The sequence below is a fragment of the Synchiropus splendidus genome, chromosome 2, assembly GCF_027744825.2.
Source record: "Synchiropus splendidus isolate RoL2022-P1 chromosome 2, RoL_Sspl_1.0, whole genome shotgun sequence".
NCBI classification, from domain to species: Eukaryota; Metazoa; Chordata; class Actinopteri; order Syngnathiformes; family Callionymidae; genus Synchiropus; species Synchiropus splendidus.
This window is the reverse complement of record NC_071335.1, coordinates 13,896,938-13,921,022: the sequence shown is the minus strand read 5'-3', so window position 1 is coordinate 13,921,022 and position 24,085 is coordinate 13,896,938. Positions and strand designations below refer to the sequence as shown.

General features: G+C 41.0%; 4 protein-coding genes across 4 annotated transcripts; 2 read left to right on the top strand and 2 right to left on the bottom strand.

Annotated features, from left to right (window-relative positions):
• Positions 1 to 409: 409 nt before the first annotated feature.
• On the bottom strand, positions 410 to 2,402 carry LOC128754656 (CD209 antigen-like protein C). The gene is made up of 6 exons (XM_053857424.1): positions 2,281 to 2,402; positions 2,077 to 2,160; positions 1,591 to 1,671; positions 855 to 997; positions 687 to 787; positions 410 to 626 (listed from the first exon to the last, which is right to left on the bottom strand). Exons 1-6 carry the CDS (start codon positions 2,375 to 2,377, stop codon positions 476 to 478), a joined length of 657 nt encoding a protein of 218 aa, XP_053713399.1. The 5' UTR covers positions 2,378 to 2,402; the 3' UTR covers positions 410 to 475.
• Positions 2,403 to 5,834: 3,432 nt separating this feature from the next.
• Positions 5,835 to 7,737, bottom strand: LOC128754596 (CD209 antigen-like protein E). Its single transcript, XM_053857318.1, has 5 exons — positions 7,593 to 7,737; positions 6,966 to 7,034; positions 6,656 to 6,798; positions 6,488 to 6,588; positions 5,835 to 6,423 (listed from the first exon to the last, which is right to left on the bottom strand). Exons 1-5 carry the CDS (start codon positions 7,678 to 7,680, stop codon positions 6,276 to 6,278), a joined length of 549 nt encoding a protein of 182 aa, XP_053713293.1. The 5' UTR covers positions 7,681 to 7,737; the 3' UTR covers positions 5,835 to 6,275.
• Positions 7,738 to 11,616: 3,879 nt separating this feature from the next.
• LOC128753740 (probable ATP-dependent RNA helicase DDX5) lies at positions 11,617 to 19,788 on the top strand. Its single transcript, XM_053855774.1, has 13 exons — positions 11,617 to 11,805; positions 13,381 to 13,558; positions 13,650 to 13,746; positions 13,839 to 13,972; positions 14,232 to 14,297; positions 14,371 to 14,512; positions 15,586 to 15,746; positions 15,862 to 16,034; positions 16,943 to 17,053; positions 17,148 to 17,209; positions 17,289 to 17,348; positions 18,759 to 18,980; positions 19,054 to 19,788. Exons 1-13 carry the CDS (start codon positions 11,765 to 11,767, stop codon positions 19,509 to 19,511), a joined length of 1,905 nt encoding a protein of 634 aa, XP_053711749.1. The 5' UTR covers positions 11,617 to 11,764; the 3' UTR covers positions 19,512 to 19,788.
• Positions 19,789 to 19,933: 145 nt separating this feature from the next.
• LOC128753742 (DNA polymerase subunit gamma-2, mitochondrial-like) lies at positions 19,934 to 23,942 on the top strand. Its single transcript, XM_053855777.1, has 8 exons — positions 19,934 to 21,152; positions 21,482 to 21,587; positions 22,363 to 22,471; positions 22,620 to 22,805; positions 22,936 to 23,067; positions 23,160 to 23,240; positions 23,341 to 23,441; positions 23,510 to 23,942. Exons 1-8 carry the CDS (start codon positions 20,741 to 20,743, stop codon positions 23,673 to 23,675), a joined length of 1,293 nt encoding a protein of 430 aa, XP_053711752.1. The 5' UTR covers positions 19,934 to 20,740; the 3' UTR covers positions 23,676 to 23,942.
• The last annotated feature ends 143 nt before the right edge of the window (positions 23,943 to 24,085 follow it).

Genomic DNA, 24,085 nt, shown 5'->3' with positions numbered 1-24,085 from the left:
CCCCCACTTTATATCTGCAGCAACATTTGTTGATAAATAAATGTTCACCAGTCTTGTCATACATAATATAAACTCACATGACTTTGTCTATGAAGAGTAGTAGAGATTTATCAGAAACAGCTGATGTTACATACATGCTTTATTATACACGTACAGAAATGTCGTTCACTTCTTCTCACAAATGTGAGGCAAATCTTGCAACAATACAGCAGAAGACTTAAACATCAGCACTTCACTCCGTAAACTTAGGAATTATTTTCTGTTCATAATATATATTCCTGAAGCGTATCATCACAACTTATGATTGTTTTTACCAGAAGCCACCAATAATAATTAAAAAAAATGTTGTAAAATGCATCACTGCACAAAAACATCTCTTCGATCAGATGATATATAAAAAAATTGCGATAGATTATAGTGGACTATTGAGGTGAGATAGACAGTGATTCTACTGAAGCACAGAAATTGCATTTTGTTACAGGAAATTTATATTCTTCTCACAGATCCAAAATTTCTTCAGCTGACAAGGAGTATCATTCCAGCTCTTTTCTATAGAATGTTCCCTTATTTCAGTGCAGTTTTCCTCTATTCCCTCAAAATCATTTGGCTCACCAGGGGACCAGAAGCTGAAACCACAAAAGGAAAAAGTGTCATTTGATAAAAAGTGTACATTTGTGTGTGTGCACCTTCTGGTCAGCGGAGTCCCGTCCACCCAAACCCACTGCCCGTTGTCCTGCTGTTGACTCAGTCCAATCCATGTGATCTTTCCAAATTTATTCATGAACTCCTAAACAAGTTCAAGGGAAACATTTTACTATCATCACCCTTGAGTTCAGTTATTACATGTGACAGACCTGCTCTTCTCTGTTGTTGATGACCACCAGGTCTGCACCTCTTTCAACACAGAAGTTTCTGCTGTCAAACCAGGATTTCTTCACTGGTGACACGTAGTAGAGACTGGTTCTGAAATACCGCCATCCTTGTTGGAAATACTCATCTGTTTGGATGAAAATAACAACACATGTATTCATGACAACGAAATAATACATTGCAGCCACTTAGAAAGTGGATTATATTTAATTCCAGATTCCTGCATTCATTTCTATTTATTTATTCTATTTATTCTATTTATATCAAGGTTAAATAAACAAGTTGGAAATCCTGACTTTATTAAACCCAATGTACTGTTGAATCACTGAAGTAAATCTACATTCATGTGTCTATGGTGATAAACTGTGGCTCTTGATAATAGACAGACAGAAAGAACTCAAAAATTACTCTCTTGTCAAGCTTTTCTCACTCAACCATTGAGCGCATAAATGATACCGCCCCCTACTGCCCGACTGAGCACATTGACCTGAGCTTATTTAAATACACATTTTATAGATAAAATGAGGGCAATAATATCAAAATAATAGTTTGGGTGAAAATGTGTGGCTTGGTGGAGGAATGTGCAACCCAGTGCTTTTCCAGGTGTAAACTCCATCTCTGTGCTTCCATGCAACTCTGAGCCTCAGCTCTTATTGCATCGATAAATATATTCGAACTCGCATGAAACCCATGAATTAAGATTTATATTCATTTACCTACCTAATTCATTGAGCTTCATCTTCATGACTGCAGTCTCATTTGTACAATTGAAGTCAATGTTGGCCAGCTTTCCAGAATTGTCTGTAAGTGAGAAGAAAAGAGAAAAGTTTGTCACTTTATAACTGACTGTGGTCTGCATCTGAAAGAAAAATTCAGAAGTCCCGTTCAGGGTTTGCCACAGCTTCCTCCTCCCCACACACACTGAGCTCTTCATGTCTGCATTTACAAAGACTTTACCTTCTTTTCTGAAGGAATGTTATGCGTGATAAACAAAAATATGCATTTTGGATCATTTCAGTCCTTTTAATGGCTGCATTTGTTTACAGAAACCAAGAATTGAAAAAAAAACACTTTTCTTTGTAACTTTCAGTAGCATTTCTTTCTGTATCTTACATTTTGTGACATTATTTTTCAACATGAAGTCGCTCCAGAGACTTTTCTCCAAAAGTGACCTCAGAGACAACAAACAGCAACAGAAATACTCACATATACGAAGGGAAACATTGAGACCGACTTGTAGGAGACACAGGAGTCCAAACGCCACAGCGAGGCCCTTGTAGTAACTCTGCCCTTTGTTGGAGAAGATTTACAAAACAATAAACATCAAGCAGCTTGTCCTCTCACGTCGCCACATTAAAACAATACAAACTATCACAGTTCATAATCGTTCAAAGGAGTGCTTTTTCTTACCAGGCGCTGCAGTAGTTGACCCTGGGGAGAAAGTTTCAGGCATGTCGTTGTATTCTGTTGCTATTCTGATGCTTTCTTCACGAACCACCTCTGCCATGCTAATCTTCTCAGGCAGTCACAACTTTATCAGACGGTTCTGTATGTTCAAGTTCCTTCTTCTATTGCTGTCTCACTGTAGCACCTGCCCCCTTCTTGAAACTCATCCTTCCACCAATGATCTGTAATACAATCGGAAACCTTCCAAAGCCTTATGAAGAATTCAATCCATTTAAAAATATATATTTTCCATCTGATTTTCTTTCTTTTGAATGGTTGTTTGTTCTTGACTTGCATCGATGCAAGACGTTACTCACTGCATCTGAGAAACCTGAGGAGACAATCCATTGTTGTGGATCTGCTTTATGTCATGAAGTGTTAGTGTAGATGTTTCAGTTCCACACTTCAACTTCCATAGCTTTCACAGTAAGTTCATATGAAACCATTTTGAATTACTCTCTCTATTTGTGGCCCGCTAGAATAACCAAAGGAACAGAACTTCGCTGTGACTACAGAAGTAGCTGAGCTAATTCAAACTCTGACTCATATATAAATGAAAACAAATACTGACACACTCTTGAGCCTGTCGTTTCAAATGTAATTGTTCTTTGATTGGATGTTAGGAAAGTGGCTTTCCATTCTTACTGCTGCCTCCTGTTGGTGAATGTCGTGATTAGACTATGGATTGGCTTCACCGAAACATCTAATAATACACTGAAAATAACCACTAATGCCAGCCATTGCTGTCCATATACGTTTCGTGATGAGAAGCCATTTTCTTTGAAATGACATTCTTCAGGTAAACATTGTTGATCTCCGCGACCTTTGTCCTCCAAACTCCACAAAATACTTTTATTTCAAAGTGCCAACATGACATGCAATTGACTATGGCTTATGTGCAGCCATCGCCAGTTGCATTGCTTGCCACAAGACCTTATTCATCAGAAAAGGCAGAATTTAGGGACCCCACAGAAAACGCAAAAGTATATACATACACCTTCTCACAAATGCAAGGTAAATCTCATACATAAGGTAGTTGGTTGACTTCAAAACTTCACTTTCATTAGGTAAAATATTGTTTGGTTTATCCTAGAAGCTGCGACAATACAGGGCAACAGCAGAAGACTCAAACATCAGTCATTTCTTCTTTTTAAATTACAATATGCTCATAATTTATCCACTGGTACTTCATCATTGTCTATATTAACCAGTGTATGATTTGTTGTTAGCAGAAACCACACATAAAAATAATAATAGGATCCATCACTGCAACAAACATCCCTTTCCTCAGTTATGAAAAATAAAATGCTGTAAAAGATTCACCCATTCCTGCAAATCCCCTCTGTGAGTTGTTCTGAAGCACAGTTGAAACTGAATTCACAATTTTTGGGAAATTAAATATTTCCCAATGATGCTCAGTTTCCTCTTTTTAACTGCAGGCTACATGAAGAAGCAAAACATTCAGAGCTACTAGGGACGTATGAAGATACTGATGCCAATGAAGCAAAGAAATGCATCCATTACAGGAAAGTTATATTCTTCTGACAGATCCAAAAGTTTTCATCTTGACAAGGAATATCATTCCAGCTATTTTCCATGTCAAGGTGCTTTATTTCAGTGCAGTCTTCTTCTTTTCCTTTTGATAAAATGTGTGTACATTCATGTGCGTACCTTCTGGTCAGCAGAGTCCCGTGCACCCAAACCCACTGCTCATCTTTCAACACAGAAGTTTCTGCTGTCAAACCAGGATTTCTTCACTGGTGACATGCAGTAGAGACTGGGTCGGAAATACCGCCATCCTTGTTGGAAATACTCATCTGTTTGGATGATTAAAACAAGTCTGCACAACAATATGTCCTGAAAATACATTACAGCTGCTTAAAAAAAGATATTTGAGTTGAGATTCCTACATTCATCGAACCAAAATGTGTATCTACTAATGAAGGTTTTCTCTCTCATCCAATGTTGCTGACTGTGTTTTCACTGAGCTCCTTAATGCGACTGCCACCTGTCGTGGCGTTTCACTCATTGCACTCAAATATATTTAATATGAAATATATGAATAAAATACATGTTGGTCGATCACGTCAAATTCACAGTTTGGGGCAAACTTGAGTGTCTTGGTGGAGGTATGTGTTGTACCAGTGCCTTTCTATTAAAGGTTGGTTCGTCCATGAGTCGCAGCTGCGCTGCACTTGGGGCTCTTCTTCCCACACACACTCGCAGCAAAGAAGCCGGTCAAATTCGCAACTTTGAGTTGTTTTTAAACCTGATGCGACTTGACCACACACCTGCACGACAGAATGATTGTGTTCCTTGTCGGACCCACGACGTCAAAGACTGAGCTAACAGAGCTAACAGTGCTAACAGATAGTTGGATAAAAACTTCATACAGCACCAAATAGATGCTTTCCAAAATGTGAAGAGAGAAAGAATAATGGTAGTTATGAAGCAAGCTGAGGCAAAGAATCTAAGATTTGTCTGGAAATTCTCCAAACAAGAAGTTCTTTGGCCTAAATTGCCAGAAACTTGCAAGTTAGTTTCAAAAATGCAAGTGCAATTGTGATAACGTCTAAACAGTTACTTAAAACACATATTAATCCTGATGTAGTTTTTCCATATTGCCTATAACGTTCTGTCGACACTTTTAAACAAACACATTTTCTGCTATTTGTTTCTGCAAATGACATGCCAAAACAGCACAGTGTCATTTGCAAAAGGTTTTCACAAATTAAAAGGGAATTTCTACAAAACGTTCAACTAAGCGCACAATGTTCCTTTAGTGGTGAGCCTTGGGATATTTTCGTTGAATGAAGGGCTAGAAAAGCGGTTGGAAAACCCTGCTCTGAGTAATCTGTGTCCCATAGATTTAGACATAGACATAGATAATCATTTTTATTGAAGCGTGAAGCGAATTGTTCGAAATCTGACTCGAAAAAGAAATAATGCGTTCCAAGCCTTAAAATAGTCTTTTGTAGGACTGAATGTAGAGTGTCTGCTGCAGGTGCGCTGTTCCTCTATGTGTGTGGCCGCTGCATGTGGGAGGGGTTGCCGAGTGAGTGACGTCTCTCCAGAAGTGAAGAGGTGCCCGGTGCGTGTCCAGCTCTGAATGTGCGCTTCTGTGCAGTTTGGCTGTGACAAAGTCATAAACCAATTCACGCTCTGTCCCAGACTCGCCTCAAACCAAGTTACCACTGTACTCGCATTGCTTGGCATGAGACCTGAAAATAGCTAACACATTCCCTTATATTTGTTAAGGAATTGAGTCATGGAAAATGTTCTCAAAATGGAAAAAATGTGCATCTATAATCAGAATTTATAATAAGCTCGCCCACTTTATATCTGCAGCAAAATTTGTTGATGTATAAATGTTCACTCATCTTTGTTGGGCTTGTCATACATAAATTCAACTCACATGACTTTGTTTATGGAGAGTGGAAGAGATTTATCAGAAACAGCAGATGTTACATTCATGCTTTATTATACACCTTCAAAATGTCATTCACTTTGGTGTGTGTGTGATATTTGTTACACCATGTTACAAATGCGAGGCAAATCTCATACATAAACTGGTTTCCTGATCCAGAAACCTCTGGTAAAATATTGTCTGGCTTGAAGCTGCAACGATACAGGACAACAGCAGAAGGCTCATGCATCAGCTTCCTCAGACTTATGAATTATTATCCGCTCATAATTCATCTCGTGATTCCTAAAGAAGATCATCACGTTATAATTGTTTTTTTGTTTTTTACCAGAAGCCGCTAATAATTGCTGCAAAAAACATCTCTTGCCGCAAATATTATGAAAAATGAAATGCTGAAACAAATCCATTCATGCTCCGCAAATCCCTCTGTGAGTTGTTCAGAAGCATGATTGAAACAGCAAGTTTCACTCTAGATAACAGTGGACTATTGAGGTGGGACAGACAGTGATGCTCCAGAAGCAAAGGAATATATTTGTTACAGGAAATTTATGTTCTTCTCACAGATCCAAAATTTCTCAATTTGACAATCAGCATCATTCCAGCTTTTTCCTACAGGACGGTTATTTATTTCAGTGCAGTTTTCTTTTCCATCAACATCATTGGGCTCTCCAAGGGACCAGAAGCTGAAACCACAGCAGGAAAATGTGTCATTTGATAAAAAAAGTGTGTACATTTGTGTGTGCGTACCTTATGTTCAGCGGAGTCCCGTCCACCCAAACCCACTGCCCGTTGTCCTGCCGTTGACTCAGTCCAATCCATGTGATCTTTACAAATTTATTCATGAACCCCTAAAAAAGTTCAAGGGAAACATTTTATTATCATCACCCTTGAGTTCAGTTGTTACACGTGACAGACCTGCTCTTCTTTGCTGTTGATGACCACCAGGTCTGCACCTCTTTCAACACAGAAGTTTCTGCTGTCAAACCAGGATTTCTTAACTGGTGACACGTAGTAGACACTGGGGCGGATATACAGCCATCCTTGTTGGAAATACTCATCTGTTTGGATCATTAAAACAAGTCCTCATAACAATATGTCCTTATGATGGTAAGAAAATACATTACGGCTGCTTAAAAAAGATTATATTGAGTTCAGATTCCCACATTCATCTAACCAAAATGTCTATCTACAAATGAAGAGAATAATTTGATAATAGTTTACCTACCTAAGGAATCAAGCTTTATCTTCACGTCTGCGCACTCATTTTTAATATCAGGAGTCTTTCCAGAATAGTCTGTAAGTGGAAAGAAACACTTGTTTTCATACCTCGTTTGTCATGTGTTGAAAAAAAGTCAACTGGTAAAATTGGCTTTCACATTCAATATTGCAAAACACTTCCTTTGGAACTTTTTTGTTATGACTTTCCATGATGCATGTTTCAGGATTACGTTAAATGTGGTTTCCTCTTTCAACTGAATTAAAGATTCACCACATCCATGTTTTCATAATCTGAGATACGTCCAAAAAAGGAGCATTTTCACATGTTCACATTTCCTTCTTCTTCCACAGCAAGTCAGCCTCCTTCACTTAACCAATCTTGATCGACATACAGAAATGTGATTTGTGTCTTTCAAATAAATGAAGTTTGCTCGGTAATTTAGGCCTATTTGAGCCTATTTCCCAACATAAAGCAACTCCTTCAAACCTTTTCCAGAGAGTAGTTTTTAGCGACTCACGAAATCACGAAGTGAAACAAAACAATAAACATTATGCGGCGTAATACCTGCTAATCATGTTAAAATGATATAAACTTTTAAAGTTTCTGATCATTGAAAGGACTGCATGGTCTTACCGGATGCTGCAGTTGTTGACCGTCGGGTGGAAGTTTCAGGCACGTTGATATAATCTGCAGCCATTGTGAGGTGTTCTTTACGAACCATCTTTGCTATACTTGTTTCCTAACACAGAAGGAGTTTTATCAGATTGTTCTTTTTTTCTATTGCTGCTTCACACTGCCAAGTGCCGCCTACTTCTTCTTTTTTGTGGTTGACACTCCTGACATCGATCCATGAATAATTTGCTGTATTTGGAATCATACATCAGAAGCAACAATATTGAAGCACTGTATTCATACTGTCATTTGTCACAAAACATTGCGTACTGCGATGGACTGTGGACATGTCCTCGTTCGCTGCCTCCACCGTAGTTTGCATTATTGTTTTTCCATTCATGTCAAATACTGTAAATACTGAGCAAACATATTAAAGTGTTTATATCTACATTATTTTGGAATCAAAAAGAAGTAAGACAAAAAATTGCAACACAAATATACATTAAGCCACATTATTCAAAATGATGCCATTGAAACCATCTGAAAGGTTTGTTCTTAGTTCACGATGAACACTGGAGCTCCTCAGGGATGTGTTCTGAGTCCTCTCCTATTCACTCTGCTGACATATGATTGTGCACCTGTGTCTAACTCAAACCTGTTCATTAAGTTTGCAGATGACACAACCGTGGTGGGCCTCATCAAGAACGATGACGAGTCCAACTACCGGAGTGAGGTGAGCCGCCTGGTCCAGTGGGGCGCTAACAACAACCTTCGCCTGAACGTGGAGAAAACCAATGAGATGGTGGTGGACTTCAGGAGACGACCCGTCCTGCATCCCCCGCTTCTCATCGCTGGTGCCGCAGTGGAACAGGTCACCAGCACCAAGTTCCTGGGTGTTCACATTTCCCAGGACCTGACCTGGAACACCAACACCACAGCACTGGCCAAGAAAGCCCAGCAGCGCCTGTACTTCCTGCGGAAGCTGAAGAGAGCTGGAGTTCTGTCCCCCATCATGTGCACCTTCTACAGGGCACGAGCGAGAGGGTTCTGACCAGCTGCATCACAGTGTGGTTCGTCTCTTGAACGCCTGCCGCAAGACCATGCAGCATGTGGTGAAGACGGCTGAGAAGATCATCGGGGTCCCTCTTCCATCCCTCCTGGACATCTACAAGACTCGCCTCACTCGGAGAGCCCTGAGGATCGCAGGAGACCCCACCCACCCGTCGCACCGCCTCTTCACGCTGCTGCCATCAGGGTGAAGGTTCCAGAGTTACCACGCACGAACTAGCAGACTAAGAGACAGCTTCGTCCACCAGGCTGTCATGATGCTGAACTCCCTTCCTGCTCTGCCCCCGGGTCTGCACCAGGCACTTTTGGCTCCATCCATTGCACGTCTGCCGTCCTGGGTGGGGGACCCCTCCTCTCACGCTCACCCTGAGGTTTCTCTGTTTTCCTCCTGATAGGGTTTTTTTTTTTTTCCAGAGTTTTGCCTCAGCCGATGCGAGGGTTTAGGGCAGAGGATGTTGCCATGCTGCTATGAGCTAGGTGCTCCCCCAGGTGGTTGATGGACTGATGTGACGATGATTTTTGTTGCATGCATGTATCCTGCTGTGTATTTATCAATTATTTATATTTGTTCCTGTCTGTGATTTTTATGTTGTCTGTGATTTTTATGTCATGTGTCCAGGTCTGAGAGAACAGATATTTCATCCATGCTATGTCTTGTACTGTAGCATATTTGACAATAAAGTTTCCTACCTACCTAGTTTTTTAATGTTTTCATGACATGATAATATGATCACATCCGTATATTATTAGTAGTAGTAGTATTTCTCCAAAAATATATACAAAAATCTGAATCTATTAAAAAAAAAAAAATTGCAGAATTACATTTTTTAAAATGAAGCGTTCACAGAATTATCAGTTTGTAATAAGAAGTCGTTTGATGCGTAAGTTTAACTGGTATACATTTTGGGAGACTTATGTTGTGTATTGGTGCATTTGATTCATTGATTATCAATGAGGGACATTGAAAAGAAGTCAAAATAAGTAGAAATCAGAAAAGAGAAGTGGCTCACCGGCCAGCGCCCATGATTTCAGTTCTTTGTGGTCATGTCATGTCAGTTTGTTTTGAGGGGGAACCATTAGCAAAAGTGGTGGCAACGATGATTATAATAGGTTTTATTTTACATTAGGCAACTAAACTAAAAGCATTTGCCACGCAGACATATTGCATCTTTTAAGTTGCTTCACTTTTTTGCCCCCTTCAGGTCACTGTAGATCCTGCCTACTGCAACTTGTGCTACTGCAACCTGCCCGACCTTTTATCAATATGTTTCACTTTCTCGGGTGACGCGCTGATCTATGTATCTCGGTTGCATGTGGATGGTGCCTTCAGGGTTATCGGAATTTTCTGTGCTACAGGGCTTGTGTGTGGAGAGGACAAAATGGCCCTTAAACTAGTGCTTATCTTCATTTTGCAAACCACCTATTGCTTTAAATTTTATTTTAATGTAAAGGTACCATATCAGTTTATGAGATTTGATTCCTTTAAGTGTAGCAGCACATATTTCCATTCTGGGAAAGTATTTGTTTTATTTTGTGTTTTAAGTTCTGTGAGGGATATTTGTTGTGCAGCCTAGACTAATGACTAATAAAGATGTTATTTAAAACATGCAAAATAAATGGAATCATCAGTTGTTTTCGCGGATACAAGCGGCTGAGATGAGTTTCCTCCGCAGGGTGGCTGGGCGCACCCTTAGAGATAGGGTGAGGAGTTCGGTCATCTGGGAGGAGCCCAGGGTGGAGCCGCTGCTCCTCCACATCCAGAGGAACCAGCTGAGGTGGCTCGGGCATCTGATTCAACAATAACATCTGTTATAGTTGTTGCAATAATTAGTGATATTTCATTATGAAGGCTTGAAAATGTTGATACAGATGAGTGAGTTCCTGTACGATTGCAAAGAAGTATATTGATTCATTTTTCTCCACTCTTGGATTTCCTTTTTAGGAAATTCTTCTATCGACAAGACCTGAAAATAGCTAAAAGACATTCCCTTATTTTTGTTAAGAGATTAAGTTTTGAATAAAATGTGTGTGCATCCGTGTGTATGTACCTTATGGTCAGTGGAGTCCTGTTTCCTGTTTTTACTTACAAGACATCCAAGATGAAGACATGTTTCTATCAAAATAACCTGTTCAAAGTATCAGTATAGTTCCTTTTTTGACTGCTGCTTTTCTTTCTTTGTCTTGCATTTCGTGACCAGAGATGTTTGTGCAACATTAACCACAAAGATAAACGAACAGCAACCAAAATACTCAGGTCCTACAATACGAAGGGAAACATTGAGACCAACTTGTAGGAGACACAGGAGTCCAAAAGCCACAGCGAGGCCCTTGTAGTAACTCTGCCCTTTGTTGGAGAATTCATCAAAACAAAAAGTGTCTCAAAACAGAGTGTCCTCTTGTGTAATCACAATAAAATCATCATTCAATGGAGTGCTGAGTCGGCCTTTGCATGTTTGCAAGTTCCTTCTTCTATTGCTGTTTCACACTTCCAAGTGCCCCATACTTCTTCTTTTCTTGTGGTTGAAAGTCCTGAAAAAAAATTGCTATATTTGGAATTATAGGAAAATAAAAGCATACATGAGAAACAGCAATATTAAAGCCCTGCATTTATGCTGTAATGTATACATTGTGCACTGGCGACCTGTACTGGTTGTGTGGCTCCACTGTGGTTCACTGTGTAATTATTCAGCTTGTTTTTTTATTCATGCATAATAACTACTGACCAAATATATTAACGTGTTTTAATATCTGTTGCATTATTTTATTTGGGAAAAAAAAGGAATAAAGAACATCATTTTGAGTTTGTTTGCATCACGTTAGACATAAAATAGTTGAACAAATTGTAAGAAATTATAGCATCTTTGTTGGAGTCATGAATAAAAGCAATATAAAAGGGAATGACATAGCATGAAATAGTGCTGAAAACAGTGCCGTGGCTTTGACGCGCATTGATACAATGTTACCAGCCGCATCTGACGTCATATCCGCCTACCGAAGACGAGCTCAGTCTGCCGGCATTTTCTTTTTTTTGGTACTATCTTTAATAATCAGCTTTTACTCGACGGGCTTGAACAAAGTAGTGTTTAAAGGTTGACATTTGATCCGTCCGTTGAAATCCCTCTAACATGCCCGGTTTTTCTGATCGAGATCGAGGCAGAGATCGTGGGTGAGTCTGTGCTCTGCTGCTTGTCAAACACAGGCGCCTGCCTCGGGTGCCGCCCGCTGTCACTGTTCAACGCTCAATCATTTATGCCATTTGGATTGTTTGCTGCCAGATTTCCTAGTGATTCATTGAGTTTGAGAGGTGAATATGCCGTAACTACTCGGTTGTATTGAGGTAAAATGGCTGCGACTTGCAGGTGGTGCCCTTTCCTCGCTAACTTCGAGGATGACGCAGTTCATCCATGTCAGTTTGATGTAGCCGTTTTCCTGTTCTTCTCCGCCGCAGTCGATAGTCCTTTTCGCCCGCCAACGATTTTCACTTCATGTAAAATGCTCACTTGACTCACATCACATTTAGACACCACCACCGATCTCAATTGCCGCAGAATTGATGAAATAAAATAAAATATAAAATCGAAATCCGTCTTATTCTGTTGTTCGTAAAGCATGTCATGTCTCCAGATCAGTTTCCATCAATATAACTGTGTGTTGGGATCAAATCTGTAACCAACTTCTCATCCCTCTTCTCTGACCAACTCTGGTAGTATGGCCTCCCGATGTCAACAGTCACGACAGACCCAACTCGAATGAGATCACTGGCACACAATACTTAAGATACTAATACTAGTGAATGTGATTGGACGTGTCTAACTTGGCTACAGCAACAAGTAGATATTTTTCGCCAGTTAAGTCGTCTATAATACCTACGTGTACCCAAGCCTGTGGGGAAAAATACTTCAGTTAGTTGGCTGTCAGTAAAATAAAACATTTATTGAGTTGACTGAAATGAAATGCAAGCGTGTGTTCAAAAAGTATTTTAAAATAAAAGTTGAAGGGCCTCATTTAAATTTCTCCGAGGGTAGTATCAGTGTCATACTACGGAGCCCTGGAAGTGACATGCGTGTGTTTACTTCATTTTTTTAGCCCGAGGTGACAGTTATCTTGAGATCATTTTTATCTCAAGAAATGATTACTTCCTGTAACCACCATGTCCCTCGTAACTGTTCGCCAACGTTGTCATTCACGGTCTGCAAGTCAGAATATTGCCGACGGCAAAGTCTGTGCTTTTAACACTCTGATCAAGTGCCTTCTACTCAAATTAATACCACATGTGGCATGCATGACTTTATTTTTTTTTTTCTCCTGAGATAAGTTACCTCGAGATAATTTGTATCTCCAGATATATGTATAGCTTAGCCACGTATGGTATTATTTTGAGGAGAAGGCACTTGATCATGTGTTTCAGCTATTTTCAAGTCTCAAAATGAAATCCATGAGTGAGTGAGTGTGAGTGAATGAGTGTTAAAAGCGCACAGACTTGCAGACAGTTACTGGCAACGTTATGAAGCCATGGGCGACATAGTGGTTCCAGGAGGACATATACAAAATGCTTTGCCAGAGAGACGGCTACGCAGACAACATTTACGATTGTATCTTCATATAAAATTATCTCGAGACAACTGTTATCTTGGTCAAAAAAAACAAAGTCATGCATGTCACATCCAAAAAAAATAAAGGGCTCCGTATCATTCAAATCATGTCCTACTTTTTTTTATTTATTTTTTTTTGGTTAAAAAAGGTATGGAGGCGGACCACCTCGCTTTGGAGGTGGGGGCGGAAATAGGGGAGGACCGAACTCTGGAAAGTTTGGCAACCCTGGTGAGAGGCTGCGGAAGAAACACTGGAACCTCGATGAGCTTCCCAAGTTTCGGAAAAACTTCTACCAGGAGCACCCGGATGTAACCCACAGAGCAATTGTAAGAGACTTTTTTTTGTATTCTAAAAGTAATGGACGTATTGGAGTTGTTTTTGAAGTGACTTTTTCAATTTTAAATCATGTTATTCTAGCAAGATGTTGAGCTCTATAGAAGAAACAAGGAAGTCACAGTAAAAGGCAGAGAGTGTCCCAAACCAATTGTTAAATTCCATGAAGCTGCTTTTCCAAGTAAGTATCTTAACCCATCTTAAATTCATCACCTCTATTTCACTTTGTGACACAGAGCAAGGCGCAACATAAAATGACTTTTTTTTTTTCAGGCTATGTAATGGATGTTATTGTTAAACAGGGTTGGACTGAACCAACCCCTATTCAGTCTCAAGGTTGGCCGGTAGCCCTCAGCGGAAAAGACATGGTTGGCATTGCTCAAACTGGATCTGGAAAAACACTTGCTGTAAGTGTTGTCAAATCATTATGAGACTACCTCTTACATTGTGCTGTGAAAATTGTACAATAATGCTCACAAGGGTAGGCATTTTGTAGCTTCTGTTTAACTGCTGCTAACTGGGACCTACAACTTGGTGTAATGTAGCAAATATTGGTAAAAATCCACTGAAACTGTTGACTCAAAACGGAGTCCTTTGTATTATATTTGCATAGCATGTGGACAAATATCTTTCAGATAAGTAATGAAATAAATTCTCCCTTTCCAGTACCTTCTGCCTGCAATTGTGCACATTCAACATCAACCATTCTTGGAGCATGGAGATGGACCAGTGGTATGTATGTGTTTGAGGAGGACTGAAATGTTGTGAACGGAAATTAATGCGGAAATATCTCTTTTAATAACAGTGTTTGGTGCTGGCTCCAACCCGTGAACTGGCTCAGCAGGTGCAGCAAGTTGCAGCCGAGTACGGAAGAGTGTCCCGACTTAAGAGCACCTGCATCTATGGCGGTGCACCTAAAGGACCGCAGATTAGAGATCTAGAGAGAGGTTTGCTTTCCTCTTGCCACATTCTTAAAGTCATTTAAAGTTAAAATGGATTTCTCTCTAAAACATACTGGATTTTCAAAGGCACGTCTTAGTGTCAATTCATCATAAAGGGCATGTATTCATATCTCACCTTGCTATCTTGTGGGTCTTCAATGTGACACGCATTGTAATGGTCCCAAATAGCCATAATGTTTGATGACTTTGGCTAGTTTTGCTACTTATGTTGTGAGTTGTCTGTCGTGAGTTTGCATGGATGCACTCAGATAAGACAGTTTAAGAAGGAAGTTATTGTTGATTTGAAGAAAGTTGGGGTTAAAACTAGTGGTGGGATTTTAACCAGTTATTTACGATGAATTAATTACAACAACGAAAATGCAATAGTTAATTTGATTTAATTTAACATCTTGCTCTCCAGATGACACGGAACCTTTGTAAGTGCAGGAGTTCCTGCTCCACTGATCCCACTGATGCACAAGACATGTGGCAGCTAGAATGATAACAACAACAACAAACATGGAGGAATCCCTGAACAAAAGCAATCAAAAGCATCTGTTTGCTTTTGTTCAGGGAGGTTTTTCACTACACAATGGCCAGGGTTTCCACTACTCTTAATGTACTTGAAATTCTTGTAAAATTGAAACTCTTATCCAAATATTTAAAAGAGCTTTAGTTTAAATAAGGTGATATAAAAACTTGAATATAGACACCATGGTGATTTATTGTGCTATCGTCAAACTGATGCAAATAAACAATATTTTGTTGTTTAAATGTATGTATGGGTTCATCATTTGATTCAGTAATATACTAAATTTATTTTTCTTCTGGTCTTCTTGTGGCAAATATTCTTATACATTAAGCTGCGATTAATTGAGATTAATTAATCACAAATTCTCAAATTGGATAATTTTTTTTATCGAATCCCACCCCTAGTTAAAGCGCAAAGTCCCGATGAGTGAAAATCTGTGCAGAAAACATACATTTCTTTCTTTGTAATCGTTTGCCGACCGTATATATGTTATAGTCCTCACTTCCATGTTCTTAATAGCACTCTGATAATTCTGGTTTTGTTTTAGGAGTGGAGATTTGTATTGCAACACCGGGTCGCCTAATCGACTTCTTGGAATGTGGCAAAACAAATTTGCGCCGCTGCACCTATCTTGTGCTGGATGAAGCCGACCGCATGCTTGACATGGGATTCGAGCCACAGATCCGCAAGATAGTGGATCAAATCAGGGTAATACACTTTATTCAGTGCCATTGTGGAACTCTCACAGTTGAATATCAAATGAGATGTTGTGAAAGATCTCATGGACAATGGCTGTTTGACATTTTGTTGTTTTATAAATCAGCCAGACCGTCAGACACTGATGTGGAGTGCAACTTGGCCGAAGGAAGTCCGACAGCTTGCGGAGGACTTTCTCAAAGAATATATTCAGATCAACATTGGAGCACTGCAGCTCAGTGCCAACCACAACATCTTACAGATAGTTGACGTTTGCAATGACATGGAGAAAGAAGACAAGTAAGTAGACTCTATGAACTGCTGTAGTAACAACACCTGTTGCTTATGTGCTTGGTCCAGTGGTGGTTTTAGGTACGGGCGAACCGGGCATCTGCACGGTACGGCGGTACTAGGGAGGCGGCACGAGCCATGTAAAATAAATAAAATTGCAACTTGGTCGTAATTGTTATCAACGTGATTTGTTTTGCTTGGCTAATTAACAAAAACTGAAAATTATAAAGGAAGCAGCAGTGAAGTTGGGATTCATTTTCCATCCAAGAAACTGCAGGTGATGGTCCAATGTGTCTCTGGCTGGAGAGGGAGGAGCACCAGGAATCAGGCTGTTCATATTACACTGGGATTGAAAGAGAGGTTTTATTAGGATCTGTTGGGATTTTTGATTGGTTGTAAAAACGAAGTAGATGGCTGTTATTTATTTTCATATTTCAAACAGGATTATGGTAAAATGCGTACATTTCAAAAAGAGACATAGACCGGACACAAACAGGCAACAGTGTGAATCACGGGCCTGAGCTTCAACCACTGTACTACTGTAAAGTCACGTGACTTGATGCGCATCTGAGCATTAGAGCCTTGATAGCCATACCGCAGCTTTGAATGTCGACCCTTCATGTAGCGCAAAATGACACTACATTTACGCTGTCACTCAAAAAAGGCAAGTTTAATCTATTCAATTGGTTTTGAGGGGCCAGGGAGGTAGGTTCACCCTGAGAGGACCGCCACTGGCCTTGTCACTATCGCTGTTAATACGAATTATAATCTAATTTTGCAGTTATTTGTGAATATGTATTTTCACTCACAACATGTATGTGGTAAAACCATTCTGCTGTGACTGAATTCCTCACCTAAAAAAATGCATATCTCATGGCATCATCTATAAGTGTATATATATTTTTTAATTCTGTTAGACTGATCCGTTTGCTGGAGGAGATCATGAGTGAGAAGGAGAACAAGACCATCATTTTTGTGGAGACCAAGCGTCGGTGTGATGAAATAACCAGGAGGATGAGAAGAGATGGGTAAGTTAACAAGTCACTTCCAGCCTGTTTTAATTTGGGCTTTTTGATAGTGAATGTTTTCATCATGTGTTCAATGCTGTAACTTCTTTCACAGGTGGCCCGCGATGGGAATCCATGGGGACAAAAGCCAGCAGGAGAGAGACTGGGTCCTCAATGGTGAGTGAGGAGCTCTCATTGGAATCGAAACGTTGTTGCTGTAATGGCTGTTATTTGTCAATGTCTGGTCTCTTTTTAGAGTTCCGGTATGGCAAAGCTCCCATCCTCATCGCGACAGACGTGGCCTCTCGTGGCTTAGGTCAGTGTTTAATTCAGTTGTCCAACTGTTCTTTCAGTGTTCTACACTTATTTTAAAGAAAGTGGTTTTACTTTCTTTAACTTTTCTATGCATTCTCTGAGTTTTTCTCACCTTAAGGTGGAGTCTTTGTGGCAGGCGCTAGGCATGACAATCCGAGGCCTCGAGAGGGAGAAGAATGACATATTGGAAGGGCTCAACTGGCTTGCCACCCAGTGGGCCTAGAGAGGTGAAAGCTCTTGTGTGCCAGTGATCTTCTAAAGGCTGTGTGGCTAAGCCTTTGTCTCCGTTGAAATACACACACATCTGTTCTCTGTCCATGGAGTGCCCCTGACAAAAATACCATCCAGCTGTTTCCAACTCAAACCTGAACCAAACAAATATTTGCTTGATCACGTGACTTTTGCCTTGCATGCTGTTGTGTTACAGAGCGTCGTATTGCAAGTCACTTGTTTGAGATTTGGAACAATCGATACCTCTCGGAGCTTTTGTCACAGCATGGCTGCTTGTGGATTTACAGTCATTTTCTTTCCGTCAGAGTGCTGGATTTCTTGAAATGGAGAGAGCAGTTGGAAAAAAAATTTGTATTTGCCTCTGAAAAAAAATTAAGACCTGGCACATGTGATCTAGACGGTAGTGGGGACATCTTATAAGATGACAGAGAGTGAAAGCTCAAAACTAAGTTCCTCCCTCGCCTGCGTTTTATAGTCATGTCGAGACCTGCCAATGAGAGACATTTTCTCAAGTGAATACTGGCTTCTTGGAACATCTTGCCTTGATGAGACTGCTATAGGTAGAGGGGGCTGACTTGTGTTCTCACCGTAGGGGTCCCACAGGGTTCAAATGCCAGGGCCACTCAAGGGGCCCCCTGTTAAATTACTTTGGTCTATTTGCTCTTGGCAAGACGTGCAGTGTGGCCTTTTTAATACCAAGCTTTGAGCGTGTACTGGGACCTGCAAAAATACGTACCAGTGACTGGTCCAATATTGGCACATGCGGAGGCCCCAGTGATTATCGTGGCCCAACTGCGTAGAAGCTCCTGGATGTCACTTGACAATTTGTGGGGGATTTCGCTGCATTGGGAAAGGACTAGTGAATGCATACTCCTTTATGGTAAGACTTGAACTTGTTTCTTTCTCCCTCATAAACCAAAGGGAGTCTGTCGTATTTGATTCCGATTATGGTAAGCAATTGGAGTGTGCATTGTTTCTCTCTTCCCACAGTAGTTATTCCCCTGGAAACCGTGTGTATTCAACAATGTCTCTTTAACAGATATTTTCTTGCAGCCTTACAACAACTTTCCCCCCTCAAGCCCTCAACAGTGCTAACTTTTCTTTTGATCTGGCTGTTGTGGTGTGCAAAATCCCGTGTGGCCTCCATATTTTGTTTTGCCACACTGCAACACTTTCACAGATGTGGAGGATGTGAAATTTGTCATCAATTATGACTACCCTAACTCCTCCGAGGACTATATCCACCGCATTGGACGTACGGCCCGAAGTCAAAAAACGGGCACGGCCTACACCTTCTTCACCCCCAACAACATGAAACAGGCCAGTGATCTGATCTCTGTTCTGCGCGAGGCCAACCAGGCCATCAACCCGAAACTGATCCAGATGGCAGAAGATAGAGGAGGTAAAATGAACGCCGTGTGAAATATCTATTGCCATGGAAATGGCCCTGATCTCTCCTGTCACTTTTCCCCCAGGTCGTGGAAGAGGGGGAAGAGGTGGCTACAGGGATGACCGTCGCGATAGGTACTCTGGAGGTGGGAGGAGCAACAACTACGGCGGTGGTAATAGCTTCAGGGATGGTGATCGAGGGTATGGTAATGGCCCCAAAGGTGCCTTCGGAGGCAATAAGACCCAGAACGGTGGCAACTTTGGAGGCGGTGCGGGCAACCCCAGCGGTAACTATGGTAACAATTTTAACAACGGCAACGGACAGGGTAAATTTGGTGCTCCTGCAAACCCAGGTAGTTCTTTTGGCAACCAAGGCTTCCAAGGTCCTCCACAGTTTGGAGGCATGCAGAGGCCCCCTCAGAATGGCATGACTCACCCACCATTCCCTTTCAATGCTCAGCAACCCCAGTCACAGGGCCAACAGGGCCCACCGCCACCACCCATGCCACCGTACCCTATGCCCCCGCCTCCCTTCCCACAGTAGATATCTTACACGGGAACCTGATTTGTTTGGAGTGTACTTCTGATTCTGGTCATTTATTCTTTCAAATTGTTTAACTGTTTTTTTTTCCTCACAGCAAGGTTTGAATTATTCAGTAAACCCAGAGATTTAGATGGATTGCTGCACTTTCAGTGTTTTTGTTACATTCCTCAGTAATTTATTTTTACTAGGTAATGCAATGTTTACTGTTGTGATATTATTAAAACAATGTTACCACATAAATAAAGAAAAGGGTGTTTGAAACCCTTTTTCAGTTAAATGTTTTGTGTTTTTATTCAAAGGTTTAAACGGTGTTTATAACATGAGCGACGCTTGCATCATGCATTGATACATTATTTAAGGGACATTTCGACACTTCAACTGTGTTCAACGGATTTAATTTACCAGTTAAGTTATTAAAAATAATTGTACAGAAATGTTAATGTCCATCACACAACGTGCCTTGGTAGTCTACTAGTCAATTATGTCTGCCACATTCCGAAAGTAAAGGATTTGATTTTCTTTTTCCATATATTTTTAACTAGACACTTGGTAGGCAAAGGTGAAATGCTGCTGTCAGATTATACAGTACTTCATAATAGTTGTTTACAATTCTATCAGTGGTTACTGTATATGTTTTGAGATTGTAGACCGACCATTCCTGTTGGTTATAGAATCTAAAAAAAAAAAAAAAAAAAAAAAGAGTGGTCCATTTTTGCTGGTGTAAGATCCGACCGAGCCGAGTGGGAGCTGCCAAACTCTGCGGAACTTCCATGATCGCTGGAGCAAACCCGGGTCACTGGGATGTCATAAGACCTCTGGGTCCCTTTTGGCTTTGTAGCCGTTGGTGGTGGGGTTTTTTTTTTCTACCTCGAAGAATCTGCTCAACACATAAAAAGTAATTGAATCAACGTTGAACTATCATGTGGTTAAAGCGTTGAATCAACACTGAAGGGGATCGTTGCGCTCAATATTGAAATTTCAACCAATTCTGACGATAAATCGCCATGGAAGGATCAATGTCATCTTGTCTTGTTAATAAAGTTTTATTCAGTAAGCGGAAGTCATGCGACTACATCCGGTTCAGTGAAAGTTGTGTCAGTTTAAATTTCGGATGTGATCTCCCGTGCCGTATCAATCGGATTGCGACTTTATGAAGTAGAACTTGCAACAACAACGACGACGACTTGAATATTAAGTTTTACGTGATAAGCGCCGTTATGGTAGTCTAAATGTTCTTTCGGCTCTCCACGTGGTATGTCAACAACGTTCTGTGTCAAACCAGGACGTTGTGTTCGGCCTCGACAACAGACCTTTTGGGTTCCATTAAGTCTCTACAGCAGCTCTTTGTGGATCGGTACTATGTTTCCCCTGGGGTGAGGAATGTGGCTCTGTTCAAAATGGGACTGGCGTGCAACTACGGACCTTTGGGAACAGAGCTCCGGAGCAACCTCCTGAATCAGTGGTGGCTCTCGATGTCCTCTTCCGGCGCGCAGATTTATGGAATAAACACTCTTTGTCGTCACCTGGAGGTGGATGGAGAGAACACGTTTCAAGAGCCAGACGAGATCAGCAGGGAAAAGCTGATGAAGATGACCGGGATCCTTCAAGAACCTCCATCAATGAGGACCAACCTTCTGCAGGGTATAACACTCCACACCACTGATTCAGTTTAGTTGACCAAATGTTACCTTTGTCTCATATTTGTAAGAACATTGAAAAGGTAAAAAAATCTATTGTAATCTAGTGCTGACACGTTCCGCTATTGATATTGATGTATCACTGTAATTATTATGCAGTTCATATTTAAAGTCCAATATTGTATTTTATTTAATTGTATCTGAAATGTGTTATTTAGTAGCTGCACGCAAAAAGAAAATGTAACTCAATTTACAGTGGCCTGTGTCCATATCTTATCACTGGAGAAACGGAGAACAGCTGCAGGGAGGTTTTATTATATCTTTGGTGCTTAGGTGCCTTGGATCAATTCATCCCTACGTTTGAGCTGATGAATAAGAAGCTCCCCTTTGGCCTGGCTGAGACAGGTACCTGTTTCCAGTCATTGGATGGCTCTGGCTGGTGAGTCCCTCCTTTAACCTTAGGTAGTTTTAATTGTGAGACTAAAAGTACAGTGGTCCTTCGAACGTCCCGGACTTCGAACAAATCAGAGTTCGAACCAAAATTTCGAATTTTTTTTGCTTCTGATTTTGAACAAAAATCCAAAACTCAAACGCCCCCGAAAAAAGCCGGGAAAAACATAACGCGCGGACCGATCAGCTGACCCACGCACTTTGTTATTGTGTATAACGCAGCCTCTGTATGCAGACGTGTCCCGTTAGCTACATTTACTGACTGTTTTTTCTTCATATTGAGGTGTAAAACCTTTCCTGTCTCCACACTGGACCGTGGTAGAGTGTCACAGGGGAGGTGCTGGAGCGCGCACTCCAGGGTTTGATGTCCTGTTGTCGGCTGGAGCTCAGACAGGGATGAGGCGAGTCTGGGACAGAGCGTGACTTGGTTTATGACTTTGTCACAGCCAAACTGCACAGAAGCGCACATTCAGAGCTGGACACGCACCGGGCACCTCTTCACTTCTGGAGAGACGTCACTCACTCGGCAACCCCTCCCACATGCAGCGGCCACACACATAGAGGAACAGCGCACCTGCAGCAGACACTCTACATTCACTCCTACAAAAGCCTATTTTAAGGCTTGGAACGCATTATTTCTTTTTCCATTAATTGTAATAGGAAAAATCGAATCAGATTTCGAACAATTCGCTTCTCGAACGGCCGTCTGGAACGGATTGTGGTCGAGAACTGAAGTACCACTGTATTTTTCTCTTTGTTTTTAGTAATTTAGCAGAGGTCACCCAGGCATCTCTGGTGTGGTTTTGCTCTCCCCGTACCTCATCCCAGTGGCTGGATCACTGGGCTCGTCACAGGCTGAAGTGGTGGAGGAAGGTACGTGCCTCCGGAGGCTGCACTCGTTCTTCCCATGAATTCGATTCATCTCTGAACATTTTTAAAACATTACGGATTTCTTAGAGTTGATTTGCTTATTTTGATGCTATAGATCTCACCACCACTTACTTGATCTGGTTCTCCTCAGTTCGCTCTGTCTCCATCCGACTTCAGCTCCAGTGACGTCAAAGAGCAAGATCTTGAAGTAGCTGCATCTCGTGGCATTCAGATATCCTACAACTTCCCATGGGGTCAAGAACCAATAGAGTTGCTGTGGAGTAGAGGAGATACAGAGCTATTGCAGATGCACAAAGGAAACCGCTCAAAACTGCATGTGTGTGTTTCTCTTTTATTTTAACATTTGCACTGACTAATGGTGTGCATCGCATCATACCTGCTTCTCTTTTTATATATATTTCTGGTTTTACAATGTGGATTATTTAACTGTTGAAAACCCATTTTAGTGTCGTGATGGGCGCAAAACAGTGCCTCATGTGATCGCAGTATCTGGAAACATGGACCGTGGATTGCTGGCCTTCCTGTCTAACTCACTCCTCAGGAGAGAAGACACCAAACAGAGACTGCAGCAGCGAAAGGTGACATTTTACACTTGAGCACAGTTTTCAAATATGTTATGATATGATGGAAACAATACCATGTTGTTGCTCAATGTTAAACATTTATTCAGGTCCTGAGATTGCATCCCCTTTTGGCTCCAGTGAAAGTGGCGCTAGATATCAACAGGGGACCAACAGTGGAGCTAAGACGGGTGAGTAAAGATTCAATTGTCATGGATTCAAATCAAGCTAATATAATGAAAGTGAATTGTGAATCTTAATGTATTTAATAAATATAACCTTTTTTTGTAGGTTTGTGCTGGACTTCTGCAAGAATTTTTGGAGGCGAAAATTTCTGCTTGGCCTGGCTATCTTGAAACTGCGCCAACATCCATGGAGCAGCTCACCACCAAGTAAAAGACTTTTTATTATTGTTATTGTAACTGGGGCTTCCTCAATACTGCTTCCTTACTTTCCTCAGGTATGATGAGATGGGAGTACTTTTTACCATCCTGATCAGTGAGAACACACTGGAGAGTGGCCTCCTTCAAGTGCGGAGCCGAGACACCACCATCAGAGAGACCATGCACATTTCTGAGGTCAAGAACTTCATCTCTAGATACATTACCGCTGCAGATAACATCTAAACGGATTCTGGAGAATAGCTATAGTAAGAAAAAAAAAGAAGTTGTGAAAGTGTTTGCTTGAGTTTTATTAACTGTTATTTATATTAAAAATAAACACAAATAATCAAATCAAATCCTGTTTGTCCCCTTTGTCTTTATATCTGTTCTTTAAATTATTGTTAATTACATTTTAAACATGTTATCTCAGAAAAGAAAGCATTACAGGTCAAAAGGGCACGTACACAATCGGAGTTACAGTCACCGCGCCATCAGAAACCGTTAAATAAGTTCTATGGAAGTTGTTCTGCAAGCAGCTAGTAGGGTCAACATGTATAATGCTTCACGATGCACTGCCGTGTACTTCACATGTTCTCGCGGGAGTTCAACGATTGACTGAGTTATCGCGAGACGAAACGTCGCCCCTCCTACCT

Coding starts and splice junctions, on each gene's coding strand:
- LOC128754656 (XM_053857424.1), bottom strand. CDS start 2,377: ATGGCAGAGGTGGTTCGTGAAGAAAGCATCAGAATAGCAACAGAATAC. Junction 1,672..2,076: donor CAATGTTTCCCTTCGTATAT/GTGAGTATTTCT, acceptor TCTCACTTACAG/ACAATTCTGGAAAGCTGGCC. Junction 998..1,590: donor GATGAAGCTCAATGAATTAG/GTAGGTAAATGA, acceptor TCATCCAAACAG/ATGAGTATTTCCAACAAGGA.
- LOC128754596 (XM_053857318.1), bottom strand. CDS start 7,680: ATGGTTCGTAAAGAACACCTCACAATGGCTGCAGATTATATCAACGTG. Junction 6,589..6,655: donor TCAACAGCAAAGAAGAGCAG/GTCTGTCACGTG, acceptor GAACTTTTTTAG/GGGTTCATGAATAAATTTGT. Junction 6,424..6,487: donor GGGACTCCGCTGAACATAAG/GTACGCACACAC, acceptor CTGTGGTTTCAG/CTTCTGGTCCCTTGGAGAGC.
- LOC128753740 (XM_053855774.1), top strand. CDS start 11,765: ATGCCCGGTTTTTCTGATCGAGATCGAGGCAGAGATCGTGG. Junction 17,054..17,147: donor AGGAGGATGAGAAGAGATGG/GTAAGTTAACAA, acceptor CTTCTTTCACAG/GTGGCCCGCGATGGGAATCC. Junction 17,349..18,758: donor CGTGGCCTCTCGTGGCTTAG/GTCAGTGTTTAA, acceptor ACACTTTCACAG/ATGTGGAGGATGTGAAATTT.
- LOC128753742 (XM_053855777.1), top strand. CDS start 20,741: ATGTTCTTTCGGCTCTCCACGTGGTATGTCAACAACGTTCTGTGTCAA. Junction 22,806..22,935: donor GAAACCGCTCAAAACTGCAT/GTGTGTGTTTCT, acceptor AACCCATTTTAG/TGTCGTGATGGGCGCAAAAC. Junction 23,068..23,159: donor AGAGACTGCAGCAGCGAAAG/GTGACATTTTAC, acceptor ACATTTATTCAG/GTCCTGAGATTGCATCCCCT.